Source organism: Pinus tabuliformis, chromosome 2_1 (assembly GCF_031772625.1).
Source record: "Pinus tabuliformis cultivar Carrire ecotype Pingquan chromosome 2_1, CPIR1, whole genome shotgun sequence".
NCBI classification, from domain to species: Eukaryota; Viridiplantae; Streptophyta; class Pinopsida; order Pinales; family Pinaceae; genus Pinus; species Pinus tabuliformis.
In genome coordinates, this window is record NC_142299.1 from 896,537,780 (window position 1) to 896,564,190 (window position 26,411).

At 40.9% G+C, this 26,411-nt stretch overlaps 1 protein-coding gene across 5 annotated transcripts in view; it reads right to left on the bottom strand.

Moving 5' to 3' along the window:
• Positions 1-1,847: 1,847 nt before the first annotated feature.
• The window catches only part of LOC149203541 (uncharacterized), a 216,204-nt gene continuing 191,640 nt past the window's right edge, over positions 1,848-26,411 (bottom strand). For 4 of the 5 annotated variants that reach the window (XM_089403490.1, XM_089403488.1, XM_089403489.1 and 1 more), the window contains exons 5-8: positions 2,979-3,051; positions 2,768-2,858; positions 2,485-2,564; positions 1,848-2,326 (exon numbers count right to left, since the gene is read on the bottom strand). In XM_089403490.1, the coding sequence (XP_089259616.1) occupies positions 2,051-2,326; positions 2,485-2,564; positions 2,768-2,858; positions 2,979-3,051 (520 nt within the window). In that variant the 3' untranslated portion in view covers positions 1,848-2,050. Of the gene's footprint in view, positions 2,327-2,484; positions 2,565-2,762; positions 2,859-2,978; positions 3,052-26,411 lie in introns of all 5 variants that reach the window. The other variant, XR_016253962.1, reaches the window with a different exon arrangement.

The window sequence follows — 26,411 nt, forward strand, 5'->3', positions numbered from 1 at the left end:
AATTTCTTTTTAATCTAGATGAGGTTTCGTCTACACCTAAAGAGATTTGATCTCTTTATGTACTTGATAGATCCAGAATTAAGATAGATCTAGGCTGATTTAATTATTAATTATAAACTGTAAATTAAAATTTTAATGTCTCATACCCCTTCCTAGCGCTATCATATGCTACACAGCCTACAAGTAATCAATAACTTACCTACATAGCCATACATTCTACAGATTAATAATAATTTATTAAACTAAAAGTCTTAATGGAGTAGGCTAAGTTACAGGCCTGTCGTTGCCCTTGGGCAAACCATATTTAAACCTTAAAGCCTAGAAACTGAAGTATGTGAGTACTCATCCGTCAAACCTGTTGATAAACATTACTATGGAGACTTGAATCTACATGAAGGAAGAACTGTATTACAGTATAATGGTAAAATTTAAATACCTGTGAAAGGTAGTTATTTTGGGCTGATGGCTTGCAGGCTTCTTTCTTCAGCCACTGCTCTATATCAGTATATCACTATTCAGTGCTAAATGCTATTGTTCATCCATTGTTCAGTGCTCAGTCAAAAGCCACTGCTCGCTCACTTTCTGTTGAATGTCTGAACAATGCGCAGGGGATTGTTATAGAATATCCGCAGCTTAGGGTTTCAAGCATGGGGCAAACATCCTTAAAAAAATGAAAAAGCCTAAACCTCCAACGTTATTTGCATGGGATCCGGTGCATGAGGGCAAGCTGGCACAGATTTCATTTCGATGGCACGGGATTCATTTCTAGGCATAAAGGATAAGTGGCGGATCCGATACAGATCTAGGTGGATCCGCTGGGGTTGGAGGTTGTAGTTGTGGATCTACAATTTGGATCCATATCTGTATATGGATCCAAATTGTAGATCCACAACTACAACCTCCAACCCCAGCGGATCCGGTGACACAGCTGGGAACCCAGCAAGTGATTACTGTTATGAGCAACTAAGCTTTCAAGATCAGCTTGATTATCTGGAGCAGCTTGATGTTGAATATCGTCCCAAGGATCTCCTCTGGATTAGGATCAATGCCCAGTCTTAACATTATGTAGATTATTTGATCTCCTCATAACCCTTGATCACCATGTTAATATAAATATGGTTTACAGATACAAGATACAGTCATGTCAAAATATGGTTTACAGACACAAGATACAGCCTTGACATGACTGGTAAGAAAATATCATACATAACCTTGAAAACTTAAAATTATAGTTAAACAAAATAAAAATAAAAAATCTTCTTCATTATTCACCAATTTTACTCGGTACAAGATTATTTAGAGGATCTTGTTCTATGTGGGCTGATTTTTTCATCAAATAAATACAATGTGTATGTGTGCATGTGCATATTTATGGGGGCTATTAAAGACAATGTGTATGTGTATGCATATTTATGGGGTCTATTAAAGAGTGTAGTCTCACTGTTCTATGTTTTTGCCCTTTCCAAATATTTTTTTTGGTCAATTTTTCTTGAAATCTGGCAAGGATTCATTGAAATTGGAAATTTGAGCCGTGTAGTCCATATAATCCAACTGCACCAGGATTTTTTCAGGGCACTAAATCCATTTATAGATTTAAAAATACAATTTAAACAACGAAAAATTACAATCTCGCCAAGAATTGTATCACCAGATTCGGATGAAAAAGACAAACATAAAACAGTTAGACTGTACCCTGTTAAGTATTTTTGCAGCTCTCATGCTTGAATAAAATAAAACCAAATAGGTATATGGAGCTATGCACTTATCTCCTCTTTGACCCAACTCTCTAGATTATATATATAATTTCTCATATTGCCATATCCCAGCCGTATCATGTCTATTTGGAATGATTGAATACCACTCCTTAAATATATAAATGAACATGTATTGAATAACTTATACTATGTATAATAAGTTATAACTATATGATGCTTTGCATTTATATCACTCATTAATTTGCCTGCCTGAGATAAATCACAAGCCAGTTGCCTTGAAAACCTATTTCCTTCTAACAGAAAAATAACTGGCAGTATTACAATCCATCCGATCTCTAAGAACCCAGCAAGGGATTATTGTTGTTATCCAATGAGCTTTCAAGATCAGGTTGACCGTCTGGAGTAGCTTGATGTTGAATATCATTCCAAGGATCTCCTCTGGACTGGTTTTGAGATCCATGCCCAGTCTGAGCATTTTGTAAATTGTTCGATCTCCTCGTAGCCCTTTCTCGCCATCTTAAGTATTCTAAAAGGAACGAATTCATGCTCATCGCTATGCCAGAGCCAGCAAATGTTGAAAGTAGAATAGCATAAATAGCCTGTAACTGGAGCTGCAAATAAAGCAATTTGCAATCGACCAATGGAGCTCATGAGTAAATCTGGGACGCACCTAATGTTTACATAAGTAATTGAATATTTCTAAGTACTGACCAGCATGCTATATGAGAATTATAACTATAAAAAAAATACTAAAATTACTTCCACTCACCACTGTATAGAAGATATGTGCACAGAGAATTACAACCGCAAACTGAAATGCAGAATATGCCCAGATAAATTCTTTAGTCACTGCACATAGCAAAAAAAAGAATTTGAAATGCCAAGTGAAATATTTAGACGCATATTTCAAGGCCTTGGTTGTAAGAGCAGCCTTTTACAACATAAGAGATGAAGAGCATCTATCATCAATTTTCAGGAACCGGTATCACCTCCATGTCATACCCTGATATTAAAACAAAAATTCAGGAAAGGGGGTCCCCTCCATACCATACCCATAGATGAGGCTGTGACTGATGAAAGGAAACCTAATATACACGCAAAAGGCAATGCAATTGCAAGAGCACGAACCTTCATGTCGTCCACCTGCTCAAATGGTATCATAATAATAAAAACGATCTTCTCTGAGTCAACCAGGAAAAATAAAACAATTGAGAAAAATAATTCTTCATTTGAAGAATGTCAGACTCATATATGTGCTCTTACCAGAAGTTGTTCAAGAAAACAGAAATATGCAAGCATGCTGATCATGACAAGGGAGGGCATATCCTCCCAAAACCTGTGAAAGAGTACAGTGTAATAAAATTTCAGGAAGTATGCATTAACCCATTTCATTATCATTAAAATAAAAACAAACAGGGGATATATTAAAACCAATCATTCATTTGAATCAAGATAAATAGCAGTCTAATCTTCAATTTTTTTTTTTATTATTATCATGAACATACTGACATTATTAAATTTCTTTACAAAAGTGATTTTTGAAAGTCAATTCTGATACAAAACCTGCCATGGATTGTTCTGTTTAATTGGAATTTTCAGTTTACATGTATTTTCAGGGAATTGAATTCAAAATATGGTGAAAACAGCACACAAAAAATGGTATGCATTGCAGCCTGGAAGTTCATATTGCTAAGGAAAACGAAGTGTTTTGTAGGCTGAGCTGAATCAGCATCTAACTAAGAAATAGCATGCATCCAGAGCATGACCTAACTACGATTTCCAACATTTTCTGTTGGACATTAGCAAGTTTTCTGCATATTTCGTTCATGGTTGGTTTTATAAAGTTATAAACTAGTAACGTTAAGCTTGTCCAAAAGGAGGAGCATGCTTCAAAGGAATCATGATCAACAGTAGTTGAGCAATAAACTCTGAGCAAGTTGTTTATTTTTCATGGGCCCTACATCTGGTCTATGACTAGATCTTAGCACATAAACACACTAGGAACCCCAACACAAAAGTACTTTGCACAGCAGAAATATAACAACAATGAAATCAATTAAGTACACATTTATATGGCCCAAATCTTGACCTTTATTAATCCATTAATAAAGAATCATTAGGGCTCCCGTACGAGGGATCATGGCCCTTCAGATCTTTGATACATCATACAACTAGTATACATAATATACAATTAGGGCTTGAGATCTATTCCATCAGATCTACAATCTGCCCAACAAAATACAGAGACAAGTCTTGACTTGCTGAAGGCAGTCCTTCGTCCTCGGTCCTTTTAGTCCTCTTGTCCACTGCTCTTCTGGCTGTCCTTTGCCTCCAAGAACACACAGAACAACTCCTTTTGTCCTTTGTCTACATGCTGCTACAGACTCTCGATCTGCTAGATCTGCTTCTTCAGATCAGAGATCTGACTTTCTTCTTGTTACTGCAGCTCCTCTAAGGCAGATCTGCGGCTAGGTCCTTTAACCTCCCTCTCTTCACAAGTGAAAGTCCTTCTCCACTTCTATGTCTAGGCCTCTCCTTTGGCCTCTTATTCATATTTTCTGTTGGGTCATTTAGGAAACCTCTAGACAGAATTTTAGCCTCTCAACCCTTTAGAATAAACAATTATTTTCTTTTGGTCCTAAACCCACTGCTTTGGGTCCAAAACCCCAACTTTGGATAAATTGCCTAACCAACACACTTTTGGTGGGTATCCTTCTCAGAGATACCTTCCAAGCTACCCAAAATTCTAACACAATTAATTGCTTCACCCATTCATAAAATATCCTCCAGAGAATAGCAATGGAATAAAGTTATAATCCCCAAAGCCTCCAGACAGAGATTCCATCAGCAGCTGGAGACTGTTAAACCTTCTTAATGTTCTATACAAAGTTCTTGCTAAGGTCTGCACCAAGAGAATTGAACTTGTGGCTTCATGGCTTGTATGTGAAAAGAAGACTGGCTTTGTCAAAAGTAGATTTATTCTTGATAGCATTGTGTCTCTATATGGGAATCTATTGAGTGGGCCACAAAGACATGCCAGAAGTCTTGGTTCTGAAGATTAAGTTCAACAAAGCATATGACAATCAAGTGAGACTTCACAGATAAGTCAATGTGGATTTGGCCCAAGGTTCAGAGAAGTGGTCACACATGTTAATGGGAAGATAATTAATCCCATTGTTCTAGAAAGTTCGATTAAGCAAGGCTTCCCATTGACCTGTCCCCTTCAATGTTATTGCTGTATATGCTATGGGCCATTTATTGCAGGTTGTTGGGATTCAAGGGCAGATCAAACAATGTTCGCTACCCCACCAAGGGGACAAGAAGTGTTGAATGTTCATTTTGCTGATTATTCTGGAAAAGTTAACTTTAAGCATTCATAGCAGGCACAGTGACATGTCTGAAGACTTTCTGGGCAGCCTTAGGAGGCTGAATTAATAATCATAAGACAGAATACAGCTTAGACAGAGCTCTTGAATGGAATGATGCTCTGCAAGTGATAGGAGTCCCATCGCTCTCAACGCTTCACCTATAGGGTGTCACAATGCTCCTCTAGTGGACTTGGGCCCCAATTAAGTTTCCTAGCCCATGATGAAAACCACCTGCCAATCACAGAATGTCCACTGCTGCATCTTCACCATTAGGTACAATAATCATTAGCGCATCTAAATGAACCAAGCTTGTTGATCAAGGGCAAATTGGCACTTCATACGGGGCTTTCCTTCCAAATTTGCGGCTTTGATCACGTAATAGTGTTACCTCCCTAGGTAGGAGTAGCTAATAAACAACCCTATTAGGTGTTCCCAGCCCCTAAGAGGAAAGATAGGTCTCTGGTTCATCCTTCAATTAATAGGTGGCATGTGAATAATGATGGAACAAAATGGGGATACAGGGGTATCAGGGTCAAATGCCATGGTCAAAGGGGTAGCAATAATGATGATGTCCACATATTGGGTGTATGGATGAGAGGAGGGAGCAGTCGTGGATGCATGAGTTACCCCGGCCTTTGTTTTTTCCACCCCTCTTATTGCCTTTTGTTTTTTCTTAATTTTTCTTTGTATTACAGCGTGAAGCTCTAGGAAATGAGAGCATGATGTGAATGATGTATAGCAGTGGTTTACCCCCTTAAAGGTGGAGCAGTTCATTGACCACCAGGGGTTGGGACATGCATGGGTTCCTCTAATGATATGATGAGGCAATCATTGGCCCCAGGAACTAAGGTGATGGCCATAATGATAAGGGGTAGAGCTCATGCTTGGCTTTTGCCCCCGTGCTAATTTTAATGTCCCAAACATCTTTTGCATTTTATAGTTTTGTTTTTCTTTTGTTTCTTGCTTTCTTGCTTGTGGCCATGATATGCTTTTAACTTTCTTTTAGTTGCATCAACCTCCAAGGCAACATTTCCAGGCCCGACCCAGATATGTGGACAAGGGGAGGGGAAGTGCTAAAAACTAGTGGACCTGTGGTCATGCAGACACAAGGAGGGAAGGTGGAGAATAGGGTTCATAATGTACGGAGGAAAGTAATAAATATGGAACAGGAAAATGGGACCACGCTATTTCAATCTAAGTTTCCCAAGTAGTGCACTTCCTAAAGCCATGGGCCATTAGGGGAGGTCCCACTAGACTAGGGTTGAAGATTAACCCCCCATTTAAGGTGATGTAATAAAACCATGGTCTAAACCCTTACTTCTTCCAAGTCACCCAATAATCCATGCCAAATGCCCAAATGAAAAACAGGCATAAGCACTCAATTGTGCAATGAATAACATACCTTTTGGGTCGGATTTCCCACCTTCTAATATGTGCTCTTGACAAATGGGCAAGGAAACATACAATTGATGCAAGTAGCAGAGATAGAGTGGTACATCACATCGGTTACAAGGTGGTCAGGGGCTGCTGGCTGCCAGCTAGAAGAAGATGATTAGGAGAAAAGTTCTCCTAAGAGTACCCATTTTTGGTGGGTAAAAATGCCAACACCCAGATCAAAGAACCAACTAATGTGGCAGCTTTGGCTTTGTATAACAAAGCTGATGTGAAGGCCAAGTTGATCATTCTTGATGGAGTCAAGGATCATTTGATACTTCATCTTGCCAGAAAAGACACTCCATGGCATATGTGGGAAGCTCTAAAAGCGTTGTTTTAGAACAAGAACTAAAATTAGAAGATGGAATTGAGAGAGAGACTCATGAACATCAAGATGACAGGCTTAGAGAACGTGACTTCCTATATTACAAGGATTTCACAAGTTATTGATGAGCTTGTAGCTATAGGGGATGTAACCCACCAAAACTGGGTACCCCTACAAGAATTTGTCTCCTAATCATCTTCTTCCAGTCGACAACAAACACCTTGTAGTCGATCTGATGTACCATTTTATCTCTGCAACCTGCATCAGCCATATGTTTCCTCGTCCATTTGTCAAGAGCACATGTTAGAAAGGGCAATCTGATCCAAAAGGTATATTATTCATTGTGCAATCGGGTTCTTTTGCTTGTTTTTCATTTGGGCATTGGGCATGGATTATTGGGTGACTTGGACAAAGGAGGTGGTTTTGACCGTGGTTTTGTTCCCTCACCTTAAATGGGGGTTTAATCTTCAATTCTAGTCCAATGGAACCTCCCCTAATGGACCATGGCTTTAGAAAGGGCACTACTTGGGAAACCTCGATTGAGATAGTGTGGTCCCGCTTTCCCATCCAACACTTATCACTTCCCTCCGTACATTACGACTGCTATAGACCGCCTCCTATTTCTAGGTCCACATAACCATGGGTCCACTGGGTTCTAGCACACTCCCCTCCCCTTGTCCACATGTTTGGGTTGGGCCTTGAAATGTTGCCCTGGGAGGTTGATGCAGCTAAAAGAAAAGTAAAAAGCATATCATGGCCACAAGCAAGAAACAAAAGAAAAAGAAGATTATAAAATGTAAAAGATGGTCAAGACATTAACATTAGCACGTGGGCTAAAGCCAAGCATGAGCTCTACCCCACCTTTAAGGGGGTGATCCACAGCTACACATCATTCATAGCATGCTCTCATTTCCTAGAGCTTTGAGTAGTAATACAAAGAAAAAATAAAAATAAAAAGGCAAAAGGCAATAAGAGGGTTGGAAAAACAAAGGTCGGGGTAACTCATGGGTCCACGATTGCTCCCTCCTCACATCTGTACGCCCAAAATGTGGATTTCCTCGTCATTGCTACCCCTTTTGACCATGGCATATGGTCCTGAGACCCCTCGCTCAGTTCGTTCCATCATTATTCACATGACACCTACTGATTGAAGGAAGTACCAGGGACCTATCTTTCCCCGCAGGGGCTCGAAACACCTAATAGGATTGTCAATTAGTCACTCCCACGTAGGAAGGTAACACTATTACATGATCAAAGCCCCAAATTTGGAAGGGAAGCCCCGTATGAAGTGTCAATTTGCCCTTGACTAGCAAGCTTAGTCCACTTAGATGCATTAATGATTATTGTACCTAATGGTGAAGATGCAGCACTGGACATTGTGTGTGACTGGCAGATGGTTTTCATCATGGGCTGGGAAACTTAACTAGGGCCCAAGTCCACCAGAGGATCATTATGACACCGTACAGGTGAAGCGTTGAGAGCCATGGGACTCCTATCACTTGCAGAGCATCATTCCATTCCATGGGCACCTACAGCATCCCCAGAAGTCTGCACTTTGCCCCACATTATTCATGGACGATGCACTTGGCTTGGCATAACCCATCCAGCTTAGCAGTGTACACATGGTTTGGTAGTTGATCTGAGGCCCAGATGAGGTTTGTCTCACCCTTTGAGACATGCAAGGGCTAGCACCATCCTCAGAGCCCTCAACGTTGCAGCAGAATCAGGCTATTCAATCACCAGTTGATCCATGAGACCCATATTGTCCCCCAAACACAAAACAAGGGTCCACACAATGATTTGCATGGAGATCTAGGGGCCAACCCCTAGATCATGATTTTTGGATCCCTCTACACTCATTTTGGCACTAGAGGGGCCCAACACATGCCTCAAAGAGGCCTACGCATGGATGGCATCATCATTTTGGCCTCTTTGTGGGTGATTTATCTTGTTTGCACATTGGTTGCTAGGTCGGCCTGTGACCTAGAGTATGTTTCACACAATATTCTATGATTTTAGGGGGATTTAGGCCTAATTCGATTTAGAAGGACATGTATATATTGGAGAGATGTCATTTCATCTCTCATGATCATCACACTTGGGATTTTCGGCCTCCTTAGAGTAACGCGCATTTGTTGCTTCTTTGGCTATTAGATTATCTTGGATGCATTTTGATGTTTGGAAGCTATTTTGGATTGTCTTAGGAGCTATTTCTTTGGTGAATGCATGGATGTACTACATGTTATCTTGTAAGTGCCTATTGTTGAAGATTATTTTGAATTGTCTAATGTATGGAATTGTTACTCCTAGATTATGCTTGTTTATGCCCTAATTTGTTGAAAATAAATTTTAAGGGCTATCTAGTTGAGAATTGAATATCGTACTCATCATGTAATGAATGTTCCTAGTGGAGGAACCCTTATAACTCTCCATCAAACTCCATTTTCCTTGGAAGTGGGTAATTGCTGAAAATCGATCCCTAGGGCATCAAGTTTCGACCTCCTTGGAAACAAATTTAGCCTATCTAACACATCCTTGACTCCATATGCCCAAAGGACAAGGCACTTGTCCAAGTCCTTGGTGATCATTCTCACATCTCATCCATAAATTCTTCTCTTGAAATTTTGGCCCTTTTAAGGCTAGGACAGCAAAACTAGGGCTTAGAACAAAATTCTAGGGGAGAGGTCTTGTGGAGGCTTGAGAGCCTAAACATCAAGTGGAGGGTCTTGGCTACTTGACCTATAAATTTGGTGGGCATCCACTTAAGTTTCCTCCATAAAATCTCTTGCCCTAGGTGTTGCCCTAAGAGGGAAACCCTAGCTTTCTCTTCCTCAACTTGAGGGCTTCCTTGAAGGTTGTATGAGCTTTGTACTTGTTGAAGTATATCTTAAGAAGCCTTTTCCTTGACCTTGGGAACTCCAATACTCAAGCAAAATCAACAAACCCTAGGTTTTGTGCATTTTCTTTCTAGATCTCTCATAGAAAGCACATTGCTTCTTAGTGAAGCCTTATACTTGAAATTTGAGTCTTTCTTAAGAGATTCTAGCCTATCACCTTATACCTTAACCTTAGAATACCTTTCATAGGTGATCCTATCCTACTGAGACTCCTCCCATCAGTGAAAATCCGTAAAGAGCAGGGGGCTTTCGCTTTGGTGACAGTGGGCCATTGCCCCATTGTTAGCACTTAGTTTAGCTTTTTGTCTTGTAGGGTTTCCCACTTCAAGGCCTACTAGATTTTGTGGTAACATTTTTGGCGCCATTGTTGAGGAGGAAGCTTGTCTACCTTCCCTTGATTGAATTATGTAAAGAAGTGATTTCTTTGACGACAAAATAGGTGCTCTTCTAGCAACTACAATAAATTTTGCCCATGGATGTTTGTACCCAAACTTTGTTATCATAGGAGGGACTAAGGGCCCCCAAATACTCCTTTCTTCGACAAGGTCGGCTTGAGACGAAAGACATCCTTGTCGGTGCAATGTGCTCTCAATTCTCTAGACTTTGGGAGCATCCTCAAAGCCCCTTATCATTTTCCCCAACAATATGGTGATTTTCCAAGCTTCAGTGCAAGAGGGAGTGAAGATCCTAAGGAATACTTGGATTCATTTTTCAAGTTCTTAACTAGGGGAACATTTGACGAAGATGTGGTTATGACCCTATTTGATTCTTCATTCAAGGACTATGCCCGAGAATGGTTCCTATATATCGCTTCTAAATGTTAGAATGTAGCAAGAAAAGGCTTCATTTGACTAGTGCCTTAGTCAAAAGGAGAAATTTGAATTTCCACATCAATAGGATGACTCGGATAGCAATTAGCTAGAGTGACATGGCATTATCTACTAGTTAAGTTAGTAAATTCAAGTTTGTAGGCTAGAAGTAGAGTTGTGCATGAGTTGATTGCTAAAATCTAGCAATCTAGCTGAGTTATTGTTAGTTGAACTCAGTTAACTGAGCTAGTCATTAGTTCAGTTAGTTGAAGGCCAGTTGAGTAGTTATGATTGTTGTTAACTGATTGATCCCTCAATTAACTAGTCAATTAGCTAAAAATAGACCTAGTCATGCATGGAATTCGAATTGCCTAGTTGAGTGGATGGAAAATCCACATTTGTATTTATAATTGTATATTGTTGAGTGTACAGTGCATTTGCACTGAGCAAGTGATCAATTTCCTTTCGATATGCGCAAGGCAATAGGGAATTTCCCCATCTTTTGGGAGATTAATTCCTCCAGGATTGCGCAAGGAAACAGGAGATTGGTTGAGGCTTGAATTGGCTAAGTGTTGGCAAGAGCAGGTCAGGAAGCAGGAGAACAGTTTTACAGTGCAAAGTGTGCTTCAAAGTTGAAGCAAGACATTGTAATTGTTTCTCTTTCTCATCTGAATTAATGCAAAGCAGCGGAGGGGTTTTTCCCAGTTGGGTTCCCCTGTAAAATCATTGTGTTCCTTGTGTTTTGATGGTTGCATGTCATTGCATGTGTTTCTATCATGTGTTTTCCTTTCCGCAAAATAATAGAAGAAATTTGTCTCTTGATTTCAGTTCGATTTCATTAGCAGTAGCAAATTTCTTGCAATTTCTACATGGTATCAGAGCCTCGAAAGACTACATAGAAACCTTGTTCCAGATCTTCTCTCAGAGAAATTTCGATTTGCAAAGTTTTTGGTATATATTCTCTTCAGTGCAAGAAAAATGTCTTTCAACGGATTATGGTTGGAGCATGCATTGGAGGGCACCTCGAATTTTTGTGCTTGGAAAGACAGGATGGAAGTTGTCCTGGCTGATAATGGAGTATGGGAATATACACAAATTGATATTCCAAAACCAGCAGCATCAGATGCACAAGCACTTGCTCAGTGGAAGAAAGACACAGCAAGAGCCAAGAGGATTATTCTGGAGGGTATCAAAGATAATGTGGTTTCGAACTTGCAAGGAAAGGAGACTCCTATTGGAACGTGGAAAACTCTCACAGATCTATTCTAGAGCCGCAGTGATGCCAGCAAATTGGCATTAAGAGATAAACTCAGCAGCATTTGAATGCAGAAAAATGAAACCATTCCTCAATACCTATCTGGATTCACTCAGGTTCGAGATGAACTTGGAGTAGGAGAAACTGTGCCATCATTTGGGCTTGTGAGCTTAGCACTCCTTGGCCTTCTGAAATCTTAGCACAACTATCAACATTCAATTAATGGAAGAGACAAGCTACCAGATTGGAAGAGACTTTGGTTTGATTTGTTGTAAGAGGAGATCAGAGGAAACACTAGAGATGGTGTCACATCCATTGCAAATGAGGAAGAAGATTGTGCTCTGGTTGGCAAAGGAAAGAAGGCCAAAGGCATGAAGGCCCAAAGCGAGGTAGAATCCAGCCAGAAAAATGGCAAGAAGAAGGACCTCAGCAAAATAAAATGTTTTCATTGTCATCAATATGGACACTATGCGACCAAGTGTCCGCACAAGAAATCCAGCAAGGAGACTGCAGCAAGAGATGCTCTGGCATCTCAATTCGAGTTAGATTTCACCCTCTTTGCTTGCATGGCAAGCACAGTAAGAGGGAGTGAGTGGTACCTAGATTCTGGTGCCTCATATCATATGACAGGAAATAAGGAATTCTTCAGTAGCCTAGAAGAGAAGAATCTCAAATTGCATATAGAATTTGGAGATGATGGGATGTATAGTAACAGAGGAATTGGTACTGTCACCTTTAAGAGGGAGTCAGGCTCCCATCTTCACCTAAAGAATGTAGTGTATGTGCCTGGTCTAAAGAAAAATCTAGTTTCTATAGCTATACTTGAAGACAAAAGATATGATGTGATGTTCAATAATAAGAAAGCTTATCCAAAGCATGTTGCTACCAGACAAGTAAAACAAATTGGTGTTCGATTTAAAAATCTCTACAAGCTAGAGGTAGAATTCGCCATGCATGCAACTATACCTCCAGGAGTGAGGTGGGGTGATGTAGAGCCTCAGTCCCAAAGTTGCAAAGAATTGGGCAGGGTCCATAGGTGGGCAGTGCAGTTGTAGTATACTCTTCTCATGGATCATTACCCTTGCTACAGGGGCCCACAGTATTCAGTGGTAGGAGGATCAGTGTCAGTTGGAGCAGTCAAATACTAAGGAGCACAGAGCAGTGTTGATAGCAGAGCAGGAGGCTCAGTAGCAGAGTCAGTACCAGCGCGGATTTCACAGTAGACGGTGCTGAGGCTAGTAGCAGTCAAATGCTCAGAGAGAAAGTTGATTCAGTATTTCGGATGCTTCTCAGTTGCAGTTGTTGCAATGGCAACAACAACTGTGAGAGGTACTATTATTTGTGCTACACTACATTCCACTAGAGTAGGATTGGTATTGTGCGGAACCCTTTTCTTGCTAAGAGGGAGTGTTAGAATGTAGCAAGAAAAGGAATTTGAATTTCCACATCAACAGGATGACTTGGATTGCAGTTAGCTAGAGTGACATGGACTTGTCTACTAGATAAGTCAGTGAATTCGAGTTTGTAGGCTAGAAGTAGAGTTGTGCATGAGTTGATAGTTAAAATCTAGCAATCTAATTGAGTTATTGTTGGTTGAACTCAGTTAACTAAGCTCTAGTCATTAGTCGAGTCAGTTGAAGGTCAGTTGAGTAGGTATGATTGTTTTTTTATCTTTTAGGTTTCTGCGATCTTCATAATTGTGTAGATCATCTTCCGGATTCATCGCATTAGGTTACTTGTTTTGATCGACGTTTCGAACCAGCAACGGTGGTTCATCTTCAGGATGTGAAAGATTAGTGGAAAACTGGTCTTATTATTCCTTTTAATAAATAGATGTAAGAGATGCATTGCCGACAGATATTAGGGATTATTAATTTATTATTGAATTATTGAATTTATATTCTATTATTTTAATTGTTTTACTTTATATTTTGTTGTTTTAATTAACCTAATGTGATGAATCCGGAAGATGATCTACACAGTTATGATTGTTGTTAACTCACTGATCTCTTAATTAACTAGTCAATCAGCTAAAAATAGACCCAGTGATGCATGGAATCCGAATTGCCTAGTTGAGTGGATGGAAAATCCACATTTGTAGTTATAATTGTATATTGTTGAGTGTATAGTGCTTTTGCACTAAGCAGGTGATTAATTCCCTTTGGATTTGCACAAGGAAATAGGGAATTTCCCTATCTTTTAGGAGCTTAATTCCTCCAGGATTGCACAAGGAAATAGGAGGTTGGTTGATGCTTGAATTGGCTAAGTGTTGGCCAGAGTAGGCCAGGAAGCAGGAGAATAGTTTTATAGAGCATGGTGTGCTTCAGAGCTCAAGCAAGACATTGTAATTGTTTCTCTTTCTCATCTAAATTAATGAAAAGTGGCAGAGGGGCTTTTCCCAGTTGGGTTCCCTTGTAAAATCATTGTGTTCCTTGTGTTTTGATGGTTGCATGTCAATGCATGTGTTTCTATCGTGTATTTTCCTCTCTGCAGAATAGTAGAAGAAATTTGTGTCTCTTGATTTCAGTTCGATTTCATTAGCAGTAGCAAATTTCTTGCAATTTCTACATGGTATCAGAGTCTCGGAAGACTGGATAGGAACCTTGTTCCAGATCTTCTCTCAGAGAAATTTTGATTTGCAAAGTTTTTGGTACATATTCTCTTCAGTGTAGGAAAAATCTTTTCAACGGATTGAGGCTGGACTATGCATTGGAGGGCACCTCGAATTTTTGTGCTTGGAAAGACAGGATGGACATTGTCCTGTCTGATAATGGAGTATGGGAATATACACAAACTAATATTCCAAAACTAGCAGCATCAGATGCACAAGCACTTGCTTAGTGGTAGAAAGACACAGCAAGAGCCAGGAGGATGATTCTAGAGGGTGTCAAAGATAATGTGGTTTCAAACTTGCATGGAAAAGAGACTCATTTTCAATGTGGAAAACTCTCACAGATCTATTCCAGAGCAACAATGATGCCAGAAAATTGGCATTGAGAGAAATTCAATAGCATTCGAATGCAGAAAAATGAAACCATTCCTCAATACCTATCCAGATTCACTCAGGTTCGAGATGAACTTGGAGTAGGAGAAAATGTGCCATCATCTGGGCTTGTGAGCTTAGCAATCCTTGGCCTTTCGAAATCCTAGCACAACCATCAAGATTCAATTAATGGAAGAGACAAACTACCAGATTGGGAGAGACTCTGGTCTGTTTTGGTGCAAGAGGAGATCATAAGAAACACTAGAGATGGTGGCACGTCCATTGCGGATGAGGAAGAAGACCGTGCTCTAGTTGGCAAAGGAAAAATGGTCCAAGGTGAGGCAAAATCTAGCCAGAACAATGGCAAGAAGAAGGACCTCAACAAAATAAAATGCTTTCACTGTCATGAATATGGACACTATGCAACCAAGTGTCTGCACAAGAAATCCAGCAAGGAGACTACAGGAGGGACATGCTTTGGCATCTTAATTCGAGTTAGATTTCAACCTCTTTGCTTGCATGGCAAGAACAGAAAGAGGGAGTGAGTGGTACCTAGATTATGGTGCCTCATATCATATGATAGGAAATAAGGAATTCTTCAGTAGCCTAGAAGAGAAGGATCTCAAATTGCACATAGAATTTGGAGATGATGGGAGGTATAGTACCAAAGGAATTGGTATTGTTGCCTTTAAGAGGGAGTCGGGCTCCCATCTTCACCTAAAGAATGTAATGTATGTGCCTGGTCTGAAGAAAAATCTAGTTTTTGTAGTTGTACTTGAAAACAGAGGATATGATGTGATGTTCAATCAGGGGAAAACTTATCTAAAGCATGTTGCTACTAGACAAGTAAAACAAATTGGTATTCGATTTAAAAATCTCTACAAGCTAGAGGTATAATTCGCCATGCATGCAGTTATACCTCCAGGAGTGAGGTGGGGCAATGTAGAGCCTTAGTCCCACAGTTGCAAAGAATTGGGCAGGGTCCATAGGAGAGCAGTAGCAGTGGCAGTATACTATTCTCATGGATCATTGCCCTTGCTACAAGGGATCATTACCCTTGCTACAGGGGCCCACAGTATTCAGTGGTACGAGTATTAGTGTCAGTTGGAGCAGTCTGATATTGAGGAACACAGAGCAGTGTTAATAGTAGAGCAGTAGTCTCAATAGCAGAGTCAGCAACAACAGAGATTTCCCAGTAGACAATGTAGAGACTAGCAGCAGTCAGATGCTCAGAGACACAGTTGATTCAGTATTTCGGATGCCTCTCAGTTGCAGTTGTTGCAGTAGCAACAACAACTATGAGAGGTAGTGTTATTTGTGCTACAGTACATTCCACTGGAGCAGGACTGGTATTGTGCGAAACCATTTTCTTGCTAAGAGGGAGTGTTAGAATGTAGCAAGAAAAGGCTTCATCTAACTAGTACCTTAATCAAATGGAGAAATCGAATTTCCACATCAGCAGGATGACTTGGATTTCAGTTATCTAGAGTGACATGGTCTTGTCTACTAGTCAAGTCAGTAAATTCAAGGTTGTAGGCAAGAAGTAGAGTTGTGCATGAGTTGACTGCTAAGATTTAGAAATTTAGTTGAGTTATTGTCAGTTGGACTCAATTAACTGAGCTCTAGTAATTAATTGAGTTAGTTGAAGGCCAGTTTAGTAGTTATGGCTATTGCTAACTCACTGATCTCTCGATTAACTAGCCAATCAGCTAAAACTAGACCTAGTCACGCATGGAATTCAAATTGCCTAGTTGAGTGGATGGAAAAGGCACATTTGTATTTATAATTGTATATTGTTGAGTGTACAATGCTTTTGCACTGAGCAAGTGATTAATTCCGTTTGGATTTGCGCAAGGAAATAGGGAATTTCCCTATCTTTTAAGAGCTTAATTCATCCAGGATTGCACAAGGAAATAGGAGGTTGGTTGAGGCTTGAATTGGCTAAGTGTTAGCCAGAGTAGGTCAGGAAGCAAGAGAACAATTTTACAGTGTAGGGTGTGCTTCAGAGTTGAAGTTGATTCTCTTTCTCATCTAAATTAATGTAAAGCAGCGGAGGGGTTTTTCCCAATTGGGTTCCCCTGTAAAATCATTTTGTTCCTTGTGTTTTGATGGTTGCATGTCATTGCATGTGTGTCTATCATGCATTTTCCTTTCCCCATAATAGTAGAAGAAATCTGTCTCTTGATTTCAGTTCAATTTCATTAGCAGTAGAAAATTTCTTGCAATTTTTACATGGTATCAGAGCCTCGGAAGATTACATAGAAACCTTGTTCCAGATATTCTCTCAGAGAAATTTTGATTTGTAGAGATTTTGGTACAAATTCGCTGCAGTGCAGGAAAAATGTCTTTCAACGGATTGAGGCTGGAGTATGCATTGGAGGGCACCTCGAATTTTTGTGCATGGAAATACAGGATGGACGATGTCCTAGTTGATAATGGAGTATGGGAATATACACAAATGGATATTCGAAAACTAGCGCCATCAAATGCACAAGCACTTGCTAAGTGGAAGAAAGACACATCAAGAGCCGAGAGGGTTATTCTGGAGGGTGTCAGAGATAATGTGGTTTTGAACTTGCATGGAAAGGAGACTCCTTTTGCAATGTGGAAAAATATCACAGATCTATTCCAGAGCAGCAGTGATGCTAGGAAATTGGCATTGAGAGATAAATTCAAGAGCATTCGAATGCAAAAAAATGAAACCATTCCTCAATACTTATCCAAATTCACTCAGGTTCGAGATGAACTAGGAGTAGGAGAAAATTTGCCATCATCTAGGCTTGTGAGCTTAGCACTCCTTGGCCTTCCAAAGTCCTAGCATAGCTATCAAGATTCAATTAATGGAAGAGACAAGCTACCAGATTGGGAGAGACTTTGGTCTGATTTGGTGCAGGAGGAGATCAGAAGAAACACTAGAGATGGTGTCACATCCATTGCAGATGAGGAAGAAGATTGTGCTCTAGTTGGCAAAGGAAAGAAGGCCAAAGGCATGAAGGCCCAAGGCAAGGCAGAATCCAACCAGAACAATGGCAAGAAGTACCTCAGCAAAATTAAATGTTTTCACTGCCATGAATATGGACACTATGCAACCAAGTGTCTGCACAAGAAATCCAGCAAGGAGACTGCAACAGTAAATGCTCTAGCATCTCAATTTGAGTTAGGTTTCACCCTCTTTGCTTGCATGTCAAGCACAGTAAGAGGGAGTGAGTGATACCTAGATTCTAGAGCCTTATATCATATGACAGGAAATAAGGAATTTTTCAATAGTCTAGAAGAGAAGGATCTCAAATTGCACATAGAATTTGGAGATGATGGGATGTATAGTACCAAAGGCATTGATACTGTCACCTTTAAGCGGGATTCAGACTCCCATATTCACCTAAAGAATGTAATGTATGTGCCTAGTCTGAAGAAAAATCTAGTTTATGTAGTTTTACTTGAAGACAGAGGATATGATGTGATGTTTAGCAAGGGGAAATCTTATCTAAAGCATGTTGCTACTAGACTTGTCCGATTTAAAAATCTCTACAAGCTAGAGGTAGATTTCACCATGCATGCAGCTATACCTCCAGGAGTGAGGTGGGGCAACGTTAAGCCTTAGTCCCAGAGCTGCAAAGAATTGGGCGAAGTCCATAGGATAGCAATAGCAGTTGTAGTATACTCTTCTTTGTTGAGAAATCAATGCTAGTAGATATTAGGGTTTGATTCCTCTTTCTTGATAATTACTTGTGAATTATGTTGGCCTCTTTTACTTCTATATTAGATTATCTTTCATCAAGCAATTACCAAATTATGTATGTGTGAAGATCACAAGAACAAGAGACACAAGATGTAGGCGCACAGGCAAGGCAAAACTCCTATAAGGGAAAAACCAGTCAAGAATTCTTTCTTCATTAATTCAATTCAAGATGAGACACTTCCAGACTTCTTAGACCTAGACAAAGACCTCCTCCAACCACCAATTCAGCCCTTCCTCCATATAGATGTCCTTTACATAGCCTTCCAAGTGATAGTTCTTCAAAGTGCAACTTCAGATTAGAATTTCGGCCCCAACAGTGGATTTTCGGCCCCCAGCTTCAGAACTTTGATCTTGCAACAAAGACAAAATTTCGGCCCCAGCTTCAACTCAATATCTTCGCACGTGTGAGAGGAAGGTAGCCCAAAAACTTGATTTTCCTCTTTCCAACTTCTCTCCTTCTCCTGCAACTTCGCACTCTTTTCCAGCTACTGCTTCTTCGAGATCGAACTTCTTGATGATGCTCTCCAAATGAAGTCGAATTGTTAAATATATAGCCTTCTTGTGAGGTCAAATTGCCCTAATCCAAGCCGACTAGTTGAGGGTAGGGCCAACTTGGTGTGGAGGTTACAAATCACCCTTTTGACTTAAAAATAATTATTTTTACATGATACAAAAGCCCAAGAAGGGTCTAATAATAATGATAATGACTCTAATGACTCGAGGCAAAACCTAGAACTCCTCAATGGGGACTTTAACCTAGAAAGCATTGACCCAAGCATGAAACCCATGCTTTAATAAGTCATTTTCTTTAATAATAAAATTTTATTTTGACAAGTACAATTATGAAGACCGAAACTAGTTACATTCTTCAACACTCCCTCTTAACTAGGGAGGTATTCATAATTACATTTTACACATAGAAACAAGTACATGGAAGGTTTCAAAATGACATGAACTACGAAGAGTTCTAGTACGCTCAATGCTACAAACTAGATTCCTGACCAAGGTAGTCTATCCAGATGGTACTAAGATGGACTAAAGCTTTCAGCTAGTCTAGGTACCATCACACTTACTAACTAACCATCAACCCAGGGATCTAGGTACGTATCCAAGGTTAGAGCTCCAAGACCAACGCCACCCTCCCTCTTTGGGATCTAGACATCAATACACATGCCAACAAAATGTCCTCCCAAGCATCCGCCATTAGATGCTTCATCTCTCCCTATCAACTAAATATGTAATGTCGACCCACCCAAGCATGCTTCTAAAGTATTCAAACTTCTTATTTGGAAGAGACTTCGTAAGTACATCAGCTACCTGTTCATTTGTCGAAATATATTGTAGCGTTACGAACCCATCTTGTACTAGGATCCTAATGTAGTCGTACTTGTTGTTGATATGCTTTGTCCTTGCATGGAATATAGGATATTCAGACATCTTGATGCTACTTTGACTATCACAATTTATCATAGTAGGATCCAAAGGCTTTCCTCAACAAATCTGACAAACATTTTCTTAATCACGCGGCTTCCTTTCCTACTTCACATGTAGCAACGTATTTTGCTTCGGCACTACTTAATGCAACAAGATCTTGTTTTCTACTCATCCACGAAATCATAGCAAATCCCAAGCTAAAACATCCACCTATAGTGCTTCTTCCATTAGACTCACTCCCACCTCAATCAGAATCAGTAAAACCTGTTAACTTGACTTCCTTTCCATCATACTTTAGGCAGTGATGTATAGTGCCACGTAGATATCTCAAAATATGCTTGGCAATTATCCAATGGTCATGACGAGGCTCCAACTGAAATTGACTAAGAACATTCACGGCAAAACATATATCAGGTCTTGTATTTACCAGGTACATCAGAGAACCCACCAACTTACGATAGCTAGTAGGATCGACGAGACTAGAGTCAGAGCTTCTCAACTTCTTGAGATTAGTGATCATGGGAGTAGTCATAGGTTTGGAATCCATCATACTGAATCTCTGCAATATCTCGATTATGTATTTCCCTTGACCCAGATATATTTCTCCAGGTTTCTGCCAGACTTCCAAACCCAAGTAATAATGCATAAGTCCCAGATCTTTCATTTCAAATTCGGCTGCCAGCATCTTCTTGCATTCTTGTATTTTGTGCTCTACACCTGTAATAAACAAATCATCCACATATAGTAGAATAATGATTGGTTCATTGTTCACCACCTTGATGTAGAGGTTTGGATCTGCAGAACTTTTGACGAACCCAATTCTTAAGAGATATGCATCCATTCTTGCATACCATGCCCTAGGAGCTTGCTTCAAGCCATATAGGGATTTCTTGAGTCTGCAAACATGTGTGTCCTTACTATTTATCTCAAAGCCTTTCAGTTGTTCAATGTATACTTCTTCATCGATGGTTCCATTCAGAAATGTTGTTTTTACGTCCATTTGATGAATATTCCATCCCATTGTAGCAGCCAGTGAAACCAAAGATCTTATAGTAGTATATCTTGCAGTAGGTGCAAAGGTTTCTTCATAGTCTATACCTTCCTTTTGAGAAAAAACCCTTGCAACAAATCTAGCTTTGTATTTGTCAATACTTCCATCAATAGCATGTTTGATTTTGTAAATCCATTTTGAAGTGACAACTGATTTGTCACTAGGTCTAGGAATGATTTCCCAAACCCCATTCTTCATGATAGATTTATATTCTTCTTGCATCGTGTTATGCTCTTGACATGCGAGAAGATGCCAGAATACCAAATATGCGAAGAAATACAACCCAGAACACAGAACAAAATGAGAAATAACAACATGTATTTTATTATTCAGAGATGAAAGAAATGTTCACTTGCCTCTTCGAGGGGACAACCTCCGATAAAGCAGGGCTCGATTACAAAATAAGACACGACGCTCCTCAATGGGGAGTCTCTATCCTTTATATAGGATCATACATGCAATACCATGAGTCAGTACCATGGTTTTATTAATACCATCTATCTAATACCATGGCCAATTTGCAACTAATTGTGGTCCCTTTCTTTAAATTCGGGTCAACCACTTACAATTATTAATATGGGCTTTATTGACTCTTTAACTAACTATAACTATGACTCGACCCTATTACATAAATAAGGGGGTTAGGGTTGGACCCTAACATGCCCTCCCCCATAAAAAAAGCCTTGTCCTCAAGGCTGAAGCTACGGAAACTGCTGAAGAATAGTGGTTGGTTCCCAGTTTGAATCTTCTGGAGAGGTGTCTTTCCACTTGACGAGGACTTCCTTGATCGTGCGGCCGCGCAAGTACCATTCTCGCATGTCAAGAACCTATTCAGGTTGGAGCCAGATTGAACCTTCTTCATCCAATTCCGGTAGACTGGTTTGAATTCTGCAATTTTTCCCTACCACTTTCTTGAGGCATGAGACATGGAAGACGGGATGGATTTTTGCAGTGGGTGGCAAGGCTAGCTTGTAGGCTACTTCTCCAATGTGCTGAAGTATTTGATACAGTCCATAGAATTTTGGAGATAATTTCTGACGACCCTTGTCTTTGAGTGATGTTTTCTTGTATGGTAGCAGCCTCAAGAATACCTAATCCCCTTCTTGAAATGTGTGCTGTAAACGATGTTGATCTACCTGTTGCTTCATGCGATTCTGATCTTAATGGAGATTATCTTTGAGGTGGGCGAGCATGGTTGCACGGTTCTATAAGAGGTGATCCACTGCTTGTACCTTAGAGCATCCAGGGATATAAGAAGTAGGTGAAGGGGGGAGTTGGCCATAAACTGCTTCATATGGAGTCATTTTGGTGGCAGCATGATAGTTAGTATTATACCACCATTCGACTAGAGGTAACCACTGTACCCATAGATGTTGCTTTTCTGAAGTGAAACACCTAAGGTAGGTCTCCAGACATTTGTTGACTGCTTCAGTTTGTCCATCAGTTTGGGGATGATAGGAAGTACTGAGTTGGAGTTGGGTGCCTTGTAGCTTGAAAAGTTACTGGTAAAGATTGAGTCATGATCAGACACAATGGAAGTGGGCACGCAATGCAATTTGAAGATCTGGTCCATGAAAGATTGAGCCACCAAAGTGGGTGTTAAAGGGTGGGGTAGGGCACAAAAATGAGCATACTTAGAAAGTTTGTCCACAACCACCATGATGACTGACTTGTTGCTTGACTTCGGAAGACCAATAATGAAATCCATAGAAACATCCGTCCAGATTGAGGCAGGTATGGGCAATGGTTGTAAAGTGCCTGGGGACTTGACTGTTTCTCCTTTGTGGCACTGACACACATCACATTCAGCTACAAAAGTAAGAATGTCCTTTTTCATGTCTGTCCAAAAGAAGGAACGACGAGTGCGAGCATAAATCTTGTGAAAGCTTGAATGGCCTGCAATGGGAGATGAGTACAACTCTGCCAAAATGCGTCTTTTGAGGGTGGACGTTGGTGATATCACTACTTTGTCCTTGTAGCGAAGAATCTCATCCTTCCAAGAGTAGCCCGCTATGGAATTTGGATCTGCTTGCAAGTTATGAATGAGTTGGGAGAGCGAAGGATGTGAAAACCATTCCTTGCGAGCTTCTTCAATCCACTCTGGAATGGGAAGAGAGATTGCTAGCAGGGTGTTGTCCTCCTCAAATTGGCGTGATAAAGCATCCGCTACGACATTTTCGCACCCTTTCTTGTAAATGATCTTGTAATCATATCCCAACATTTTGGGTAGCCATTTATTCTGCTGTGGCGAGGATAGGCGTTGCTCCAAAAAATATTTAAGGATTTGATGGTCTGTGCGGATTTGGAAACGCCGCCCCAATAAGTATGGTCGCCAGGTATCCACTGCATGTAAGATGGCCATCATCTCCTTCTCATAGGTAGATTGTCCCAGATGTTTCCCACTTAGTTGTTGGCTAGTGAAGGCCAAGGGTCGACCTTCCTGCATTAAGACAGCCCCAATACCCGTACCTGAAGCATCACATTCAATCACAAAAGATTTGGTGAAGTCAGGTAGTGCCAATACAGGAGTGGAACACATGGCATGTTTGAGAGCTATAAACGCCTGTTGTGCTTCATCATTCCAGAGGAATGAATTTTTCTTGAGAAGGTGAGTGAGGGGTCTAGCAATGCGACCATAATTGTGGACAAATTTGTGATAGTAGCCGGTGAGACCCAAGAATCCTCTCAAACTCTTCAAGGTCTTTGGTTGGGGCCAATCCTGCATTGCTTGGATCTTTTTGGGATCAACCTTCACGCCCCACAATGTGGCCCAAATACTCGACTTCTTTCATGCCAAAAGAGCACTTGGACAATTTGACAAATAATTTATGCTTCCCGAGCAATTGCAAGAGCAGGTCTACATGCTGAAGATGTTTTTCCCAGGTGAGGCTGTAGATGAGAATGTCATCAAAGAAAACAAGGACAAATTTTCTGAGATATGGTTTGAGAAGGTGATTCATGAGGCTCTGAAAAGTGGATGGGGCATTACAGAGACCAAATGGCATGACCAGGAATTCATAATGGCCTTCATGAGTTCGGAAAGCAGTCTTCGAAATGTCTACTTCTTTCATGCGAATTTGGTGATAGCCTGAGCGAAGGTCTAGCTTAGTAAAGAATTGAGCCCCATTCAGTTCATCCAGCAAATCATCAACAACTGGGATGGGGAATTTATCTTTGACCGTCAACTTGTTGAGGGCCCTGAAGTCTGGACACATACGCCATTCCCCATCTTTCTTGAGCACCATGACCACAGGCAATGAATAAGGACTAATGCTAGGACGAATGACACCGGCTTCCATGAGTTCCTTGATGATTTTTTCAATTTCATTCTTTTGGGCAAAAGGGTATCTATATGGGCGCACATTCGGTGGTTGTGCCCCTGGGACCAAAGTAATGCTATGATCATGTTCCCCTCTCGATGGTGGAAGCTCATGAGGTTTGTCAAAGACCTGTAGATGGTTGTTTAAGACCTGTTGCATCTCAAGATGAATATGAAGAGTAGGGGGCTCGAAGGCCTGAATGGCATTAAATTGGGCGATAACTCCATGGTGGCCCTTTTTTAACAACTTTTCCATCCAATGCGAGCTGATGATAGAAGGAGTACCTGCTTGGAGTCCGCGAAGGGTATGCGTGTGGTCATTCTGCTTAAAGCTCATATATAACTCCTGGAAATCCATTGTGATTGGGCCGAGTGTGCGGAGCCATTTAGCACCCAAGACAATGTCACACCCACCCATGTTGATGGCAAACATGTGGGTCTTTAGGTGGTAATCTCCCATCTGAAGTTTGATATTTTCACAACGGCCGTCACATTTCATTGTCCCCCCATCAGCAATCTGTACCTGGAAATTAGAGACTGCTCTGACAAAACAATGCACAGCTTCTACGACTCTCTAATGGATAAAGTTATGTGTGCTGCCACTATCAATCAAGACTACTACAGGGCGATGTTTAATAAAACCTCTGATTTTGAGAGTTTGGGGAGAAGAAATGCCTGCCAAAGCATGGAGTGAGATAACTGGTTCTTCTGGTGTAGCTGGGAGCTCATTGTCCTGCTGGTTGTCCTCATCTTCCTCCTCTGGTCCCTCAAAGGATGGGGCTTCCTCAGATGAACTATGATCAGTAGCATCAATTTGAAAGAATTTGGGTTCCTTGCATTTATGCCCCGGGGAGTATTTGTCATCACAGTAGTAACACAATCCTTGCTTTCTTCTTTCCGCCATTTCTGCTGGTGACACCTTTTGAACCTTAAGTGTTTGGGTAGTGCCCGGAGCCTGGGTGGGGCGTCCCTTGGCTATGAAATTTGGACGAGGCGACTGGGCCGCTAACACGCGTTCCACTTCGCGAGTCGTTGTGCAAGCTTCCAGCCATGTGGGTGGGTGGTGCATCCGGACGTGAGCTTGGATGGTGTCTTTGAGACCACTGATAAAACATTCCAAGTAGAATTCATCTGCCAGACCTCTTGTGCGGAAGGCTAATGCCTCAAAGGCTATAATATAGTCGTGTATTGTGCCTGTCTGTCTGAGCTTAGTAAGACAACCCAAAAAATTGGATTCACATTCAAAGCGGTCACAAAGGGATTTTGAGAACGCCTGCCAAGTAATTGGCCTTACATAGCATTTTTGATGCCACTGCCACCATTGCCATCTTTCTTGGTCCAAGTAAAGGCCTCCCACACGTAGCTTAGTCTCATCATCTTCGATGTGATTCAGCGTGAAGTATTGGTCCATTTGTGATAGCCATATTGCCGGATTAGAGCCATCAAATTTGCACATTTCCAGCTTGGGTGGTCTAGGGTGTGCATGTTGGTGGTTTCCATGGAAGTGAAGAGAATGGCTAGATTCTCCTTCATGGTCTTCATTAAAAGCTTATGCCTTCGATCGTATCACCGACTTGCCCTTTATGAATGTGTCGTTCAATGTCTGGATCTGCCTCGATAATTCATCCAACCTTTTTTCAAGGGATTCCATCTTCTCATTGGCCATAGCTTGAGCTCTGGTTTCTACCATACACAAATCCGGTTCACTTGTCGTCACTGTGAAAAAATTTGGGACCACCTGAAAATTGAAGCTGACAAGTGAATGGTACCACCTCGCTCAGCCCGTCGTCCTGATTCTTATGGGCTAAGTCTCTTATAAGCGTCCCGGGAGGGCCTCAGACTTTTTACTCCGAAAGGAGTTTTACTCCCCGCTTATCAATACTGCAGTAGCCAATTCCCAGAAAAGTTAATCCTACCCAATGTCCTGCGAGAATCACCCCAAGGTATAGGAGCCACAAGCCTCCCTGCACAAATGGTCAGATCTGTTTGCGAAAACCTCAATTGCAGAGTGTGAGTAGGAATGCGACAGCGACCGAACCCCCGCTACTAGATAGGAATGCGGCAGCGACCGAACCCTCGCTA